This window comes from Suricata suricatta, chromosome X, assembly GCF_006229205.1.
Source record: "Suricata suricatta isolate VVHF042 chromosome X, meerkat_22Aug2017_6uvM2_HiC, whole genome shotgun sequence".
NCBI classification, from domain to species: Eukaryota; Metazoa; Chordata; class Mammalia; order Carnivora; family Herpestidae; genus Suricata; species Suricata suricatta.
The window spans coordinates 55,224,116-55,232,213 of NC_043717.1; the positions used below are offsets into that span (position 1 = coordinate 55,224,116).

At 42.1% G+C, this 8,098-nt stretch overlaps 1 protein-coding gene across 1 annotated transcript; it reads right to left on the minus strand.

Moving 5' to 3' along the window:
• Positions 1-1,965: 1,965 nt before the first annotated feature.
• On the minus strand, positions 1,966-4,252 carry MAGEE2 (MAGE family member E2). Its single transcript, XM_029930228.1, has one exon. It carries the CDS (start codon positions 4,073-4,075, stop codon positions 2,504-2,506), a length of 1,572 nt encoding a protein of 523 aa, XP_029786088.1. The 5' UTR covers positions 4,076-4,252; the 3' UTR covers positions 1,966-2,503.
• Positions 4,253-8,098: the final 3,846 nt, after the last annotated feature.

An 8,098-nucleotide genomic window follows, 5' to 3' on the forward strand; every position in this document is an offset into this window, starting at 1 on the left:
GTGATGGAACAAGGAAGAGCCGGGAGATATCTCAGCCTCAACTGCCTCTCCCATCCTGTCATGCAAGCCTTTCTTATATTTCTTGAGAACTGATAAATTTGAATGACACATAACACAAGCTGGAGGGTGCGTATGATACAGTACACCAGAAAGAATGTGAACTGTAGCCAAAGGCAGCCTTGGACTCCAATCCCAACATTCACTGACTGGTTGTGTGACCTTTGGCATATTATTTAAGCTTCAGTTTCCTACAGTGTCAAATGAGGCTACTAAAATGCTTCTTGGAGAATTGGTGGAAAGATTAGACCTAAAGGAGGTGAAGAACCTAGCACAGGGCCTAGCACAAATTTAGTACTAAAAAAAAGTTGGCAGCTTTACACTATTGTTGGTCCAGATGCTACACCTTCCCCTTGACAGGTTTCTCTCTGCTGGTACCGCCAGGCGAGCTTATGTTCTCGACGACGCAGAAAATGCAGTAATCCAAAAACTCATAGAAAGAAAAACTTGTCACATTAATCTGCTTGCTCCCGTCTCCGCCTCAGAAACATGTCCATATTAAGGGTCCATGGATGCTAAAGAATGAGAGGCTCTCAGCACATAGGCAGGACTACTTTAAGATCCCAGATTTTGAGTTAGATATTCTCCCACCTCATAACTTCACCCCCATCCCATTTTCCAGGACCCCTTTAGCTCTAGCTCTCTAGTTACTCATTTTCTCATTATTAGAAATCCTGCCCTTATTTTTCCGCGGAATGTTACGATAGGGAAGATCACTGAGACGAGGTGGGGGTTGTATCTCCCTGGCAACCGCGGAGTGCACATGCGCAGAGGCTTCCCCAGGCTGGCAGCTCTAATTTGACTTCTGCAGGCTGCGGGATTGGGACCAAAACGCTGTATCTCCCTTCTTCTTGTCCCCTTCCCCGGCAAGACGGTTATGTCATTCTCTTCCTGAGGCTGACTTAAATGTAAGGAAAGTCCTCTCTCATTTGTTAGGAGGTGGCAGTTTGGGGTAGCCCTTAGTGTTTAAATGAATGAAAGGGCAGAAAGCTTATGGGTGTCAGGAGGTGAGGAAACATAAAACCTAAACCACTGGTGAGCACCTCCCCCATCCGTGCATCATAGGTGACTTTCCACATAATATGCACTACTGACCCAGGGCTCCCTTACAGAAATTGTTATTTGCAGGCTCTCTAGGGAAGGCTTGGGGAGAACCTTAAGCAGGGTTAGAAGCTGCATGAAGGGTCAGGATGAAGAGAGCCAAAATACTCACCTTAACAGCTTAGATACAGAGTAAACTGCAGTGGCAAAGGTTGCTGGGTAGAGCTCCAGGTAGATTATTCAGTCTGACCCAAGATCCAAGACCAACTCCCTTCAGGAGAACCATTGTTCGTTCCCAAGACCCACTCTATGAAAATATGGGTCTTTGTTATCTCTGCCACAGGCTTCCCTCTCACACTTCCTTCTTGAACTCAATTTTGTTTTTCCAAATCCCACAAAAGGCATTTTACATACTGTCCCTGACTTCATAAACAATCCCTCCCTCCTCATTCCAAACCTCAGGTCTTAGGGAAAAAAATCACTAAAGGAGAACTTACCCCCAGTCCTACATATCACCTCATACTCCCCTGCCACTGCCTCAACCACTCCCCCACTAATCCTTTGCTTGACACCCCTGACCCTTCCCTAGCCCTTCTTGTGCCCCATTGCTTTCTCCACTGTCACCTCCCAGTACCTACAGTTTAGCTGTAAGTTCCCACTGTGATCTCTCCTAGCACTATGAGCTCACCCCTACTATATTACTTGCCACAACAATAAAACAATTTCTGGTTTACTTTAATAGCCCCTTCCTCTTAAGCCCTGGACTCAGCTAGGTTTTCTTCACCCTTATATTCCCAGCACAAAACATGTGCTCTGAGCATGGCAGGTGCTTAATAAATGTTTGTTGAATAAAAAAGAATGCTTAAGTATGGTGTCTAATTCATTATTGTTTTATTTTCCACTACATTTGGAAGAGCAGAGCAAATACAGGTAAATGCCAGCATTTTTTTTCTTACACAACAACAGTAGACACAAAGAAGGCATCCACAGATCAGTGATATTGTGTTTGTTTTTGTTGTGTGTGTTGTTACTATTGTTACTTAACTTTTGCACCACACCATTTTACTAATTATTTTAAACAGTTAAAGAACAACTTTATATTTTCTTCCACATCATAGAAAGATGTAAACATTACCAATACAACTTACACAGATATCTGAATTTTATATTAAAATGAGACAGGGATGGCAAATGAGCAATTTCATTTATAAACACTGATCATGAACCTAATTCAAGGATATATTGTAAGGACAGAAATACTATTAGAAATAGAATACACAGAGCGAGCACAATGTGTACTTCCACCCCAGCCCTGACTGACTTTTGATTCGGGGCCCCAGTGGCCATTTCCCTAGGGCCTCTTTGACTGATGACACCCAACTAATGTGACACATTTTCCCAGATTTCACATGGGGCTGAAGAAGAACATGGCAGTTGCCTGAGATCTGGCTCTGGCCTCCTCATCTTCAACAGCCTCCCTATATTGCTCTGGCCAGTCCTGTGGTCTCTTTCTGTACAGCCTGGCCATATACTCCAAGGCTTTCATTTTGGTAGTTTCAAGGTGAGCTTGAGGACCCCATAGAAGCTCATATTCAACTGGATTAGAGTAGGACAGCGGCCTGCATTCCAAGTAGCGCTGTCTCATAAGCTTGCAGGTGATGGCATGTTTTCTCCCTATATCCACACCAAATCTTCGAAGCATGTTCCAGATGTTGGCCTCTTTGACACGGTTGCCCATCAGGAAGATCAAACCCAAAATTGGCATCACATATTCTTGAGTGGATCTCCCCAGGCTGTCTAACATCATTTGTTCTTCTTCTGATTCTGGTTGCTGGACAAGGAGGTAGATGTGCTCACTGGTATCAACCTCAATCAGAGAGAATCCATAGAACAGATCAAGGATTAGAGTAGCTCGACTGAGGATATTTGGAAACACGTCCTCAAATTCTTTGCCAGTGTGAGCCAGTAGCTCATCCTGATGTATAGGCAGCAACTCCTCAGTGACATTAATGGCCAACTGGACCAAATCATTGGCCTTATCATTCATAGTGTCCTCTGACCAGAATTCCAAGCCAGCAGCTTGTCTTCTTTCTTTGGCTTTGTCAGCTTCCAGGGCCTTGTTATATTCTTCTGGCCAGCTCCAGGGTTCTTCATTATGAGCCTCTGCCACAAACTTCAGGGCTTCCATCTTTGTAATTTCCATGTGGGCTCTAGAGCCCCACAAGAACTCAAATTCTAGGGGATTAGTGCCGTATACTGGCCAGTACTCCAAGAACCGCATGCGCACAAAGTCAGTAATGAGCAGGTTCCTTGTATTCCCAAAGAGGTTGTTGATCCTCTGGGGATCACCCAGGAAATCAACCTTTAACAACAGGTCCCAAATGGATGCTTCTCTAGCCCGGTTGCCATTCAGGAGGATGTGGCCTAGGACCAAGGCCAAGAGACCTGCCTTTGGCACATCCAAGGATTCCGCTATGCGATCAGTGGCCTGGAAACCCCGCTTGCTGATTAGGTTGTAAATGTCAGCCTGGGGATCAAGAACCCTAAGGTTCAACCCAAAGACCTGATCCAGGTGGGCTGAGGCTCGTCTAAGGATCTCAGGGAACTGATCTGAGTATTCTCTGAGGAACTCTAGCATCTCTGCTTGCTGGATAGAACCCTCGGTTTGGCTTTTCATTCGCATAAAATTCACCAAAGCAATCGACCTGTCTTCTAGAGGGTCGTGGACCCTGAGCGCCCCCAAACGTTGGGACTGCTCTTCAATTAGGACCTCGAGGTCCTTAGGGTCCTGCACAGCCTGAGAAGCGCTGGCACCCTGAGGATTGATTGGCGCATGAGGGCCCTGGAGGTCCTGGGGAACAAGCATGGAGGTCGGAGACCCGGAGGGGTTACTAGCCTGCATCTCACCCTGGCCGTCGCTGTAATCTGCAGGGGTCTCGCCGCTGCTGCGGCGCGCGTTCTGGCTTACCAGAGACATGGTTCCAGGAGTCAGCAGCAGAAACTGGGAAGTCAGCAATCTGTCTGAGAGAGGATGGTAGGAGTGTCAGCGCCTCAGCACAAATCCTAAGCCAGAGATCTGGGATCAGGAGGGAGAGCTGGAGAGAGAAGCGATCTTTCTACACAACCAGTGAGCAATGACTGCTAGCCTCTCAGTGCCTAGCTCTGCCGCAGCCTACACAGGCGCAGTCTGGTTCTGCGGCATGGTGGCCACGCCCCGCTTCCAACTCCCCCCCCCCGCCTCCCGCCCAACTTCTGCCACTACTGCTGCTAGGAAAGCTAGGCTGGTTGAAGTGGTTGCTGCTGGATTCAAACATTTTAACGCGGAGAATTCAATAAAGGGGCAACGAACGGAGGTAGAGCAGAATGAACAAGGAATGAAAGATGTTCAATGACACTCTACTTACAGTTTTTCTGTGAGGTAAAAAGCGCCACGTTAACAGAAGATTCAAAGAGGAAGAGGAAGATGCTAACTATGACAATTATTTTATGGTTTCATTAATTTATCCACACACTCAGCAGACTCATTTCTTGAGTACTTACCACATGTCAGGCACAATGCTGGATACTAGGGATACAGCAGAAGATAAACATAATGATTACCTCTTTCTTTGTGGAGCTTACATTCTGAGGTAGGTTCAAACAATGGTGATAATAGTGAGAGCTAAATTTTAGGGAGCATGTACTATGTACCAGGCAATTTTTAGTACTTCCACTTGCCTCATATTAAAACACTTAATGCTAGCTATGAGGTAGCTACTCTTAATGGTCCTCATTTTACAGATGAGGAAACTGGGTCAGAGAAGTGAATTTACCTGTTCAAAATCAGAGAGCAACAAATGGAAGAGAAGATGATTTGAACCCAAGTCTGTCAGAATCTCAAACATAAGTACGTTCTCTGACACGATCTGCCATTCAAAGTGTTTGTTTAACCCTATTCAATAAAAATGATTCATATAAATTAGATGGAAATACTTGCTCTAATGTAGGGTCAGTTAACATATGGGATAAATACAGAAAGAGCAAGCATGGATTACAGCTTAGTTTGAGATATCTTGGAATGGGGGCACATGCTTTATGGGGGAATTGAGCTCTAAGTGATGGATGGGATGTAAAGGATATATAAACGAGTTCTAGGCTGGAGGATTGGCATCAGAAAAGGCCCAAAGGTGTGCAAGTACGAAATAAGTTTGCATTGCAGCTGGTTACCCAAAGTGGCTAGAGCCAAAGTGTACTAGTGTGGGTGGCAAATGACGATGAAGGTGGTGAGCCAGGATGATTGGATTTCCTGTTTTTTCACTGAACAGTATAATAGAACTGGTTGGAGTTCCACAAGATAAGAATGACAACACCAGAAAAGGGCCTGGTTATTTGGAGGTCAGTCATGTGTTTGGGGAGGCATAATCCAAGTATTTCGACCAGGAAGAAGAGTCAGCTGCTTTATTATCAGGGAGTGCTACCAAAATAATTGTGCTAAATCCTAGCTCTCAACCATCAAGCTACTTGGTAAAATAGTGGGAAAGGAAAAAAAAAAAACTACATAAGGTTGCCATTTGCATCCTTTCTTAAATTCTTGATGGTAATAAATACTGTAACATTTAGTTATCCTGTGCCCAGGGATTTCTTCAGAAAGCACTACCATCACATGTGGAGGCCAGACAATTATCTCTGACATTTTCTATATCTCAGATGCTCTCTTTCAGTAGCAAAGCAGGCAGTTCAGGACCATGGATTTGGCCAAACTGGGCTAAAGAGAACAAGGTTTATACAACTCAATATGCATGTTCTGCAATGTAGAAGTGTGTGGTTTGTGTGCTGATTTATATCTTAGGAGAATCTTGTGGAAAGCAGCACCATCTTTGAGCTACCAAAAAGGTATAATCAGATCTGATAGGATCCCTCAATCTGATTTTTCAGTTTCCCCTAGGAGAGCTCCATGTTCTTTGTCTAGACAAGGTGTTGCCTGCCTGTCTAGAATTTTATTCTTCAGTCATAAAAGAAAAGAGATATGTATTTTCCTGAATCCCATCTCACAGTTTGTCATGAGTTGAAGCTTCTATTAACACTCCATCTAATAACAAAACCCCAACATTGAATGGCGACATTTTACCTCTGAAATAACATCCTATTCTAATTCCACAAATTTCAAGTCTTTCACAAATTGGTCCTTGCCTGGCTTTCAATCTTCATTTTTATCCCTCAGCACGTCCATCCATGAATTCTGCTCCCAAGCCAAATTTAGCTACACTCCTGGTCCCAGCTATTTATATTCTACTGGACTGAAGTAGTTTTAGTTCTTGCTAAGTGAAAAATTAAGGAGTTGTGACTGTGAATGTGACCATATGGTGTATTTTCCACTCTAAGTGTGAATAAAAAAGATAGGATCATACTCATTATTCTGAACTTCTATCAGTATTTTCTAACCTTTTTGCAATTTAAAAACGTGAATATCTTAAATTCCACATATGAATGAAATTATACAGTATTTGCCTTTTTCTGATTCACTTATTTCACTTAGCATTATACTCTAGCTCCATCCATGTTGTTGCAAATGGAAAGATTTCATTCTTTTTATGGTTAACGATATTCCATTATCTTCTTTATTCATCTATCTATGGACACTTGGAATATTTCAGTGATTTGGCTACTGTAAATAATGCTGCAATAAACACTTGAGTGCATATAGGCTTTTGAATTAGTGTTTTGTATTTGCTGGGTGGATACCCAGTAATGCCATTATTGGATTGGAAAGTAGTTCCATTTTTAATTTTTTGAGGAACCTCCATTCTGTTTTCCACAGTAAATGTACCAGTTTGCATTCTCACCAGTGCACAAGGGTCATTTTTCTCCACATCCTTGCTTATACTTGTTTCTTATTTTTTAAATTTATATATTAATTCCAATTAGTTAACATACAGTGTTATATTGTATCAGATGTACAGTATAGTGATTCCATAATTTCATATATCACCTGGTGCTCATCACACCAAGTGCACTCCTTAAACCTCATCACCAATTTAATCCCTTCCTCCAGCTCCCACCCTCACGTAACCATCTGTATGTTGTCTATAATTAAGTCTGTTTCTTCATTTGTCTCTCACTCTTTCTCTTTTTTTTCCCTTTGCTCATTTCTTTTGTTTCTCAAATTCCACATATGAATGAAATCATGCAGTATTTGTCTTCTCTGACTTATTTCACTTATCACAATACTCTCTAGCTCCATCCACATCCTTGCAAAGAGCAAGATTTCATTCTTGTTTATGGCTGAATAATATTCCATTATATATGTGTGTGTACACAAGATTTCATTCTTGTTTATGGCTGTATAATATTCCATTATATATAGTAAATAATGCTGCTATAAACATAAGGGTGCATGTATCCCTTTAAATTAGTGTTCTTGTATTCTTTGGATAAATAAGCAGGAGTAGTACAACTGGTAGATCATGAGGTAGTTCTACTTTTTACTTTGTAAGGAACTTCTATACTGCTTTCCACAGTAGCTGCATGAGTATGCATTCCCACCAACAGTGTAAGAGGGTTCCCCATTCTCTGCATCATCGCCAACATCTGTAATTTCCTGTATTGTTGATTTTAGCTATTCTGACAGGCATGAGGTGATATCTCATTGTAGTTTTGATTTGCATTTCCCTGATGATAAGTGCTGTTGAGCATCTTTTCATGTGCTGGTAGCCATCTGGATATCTTCTTTGGAAAAATTCTATTCATGTTTTCTACTTGTTTCTTAAGTGGATTATATAAGTTCTTTATATATTTTGGATACGAATGCTTTATCATATATATCATCTGCAAAAACACCACATACTTTTATTGTTTGTTTCCTTTGCTGTGCAAAAGCTTTTTATTTTGATGTAGTCTGAATAGTTTATTTTTGCTTTAATTTCCCTTGCCTCAGGAGACATATCTAGAAAAATGTTGCTAGAGCCAATGTCAGAGAAATTACTGCCTTCCAGGATTTGTATGATTTCATATCTCACATTAG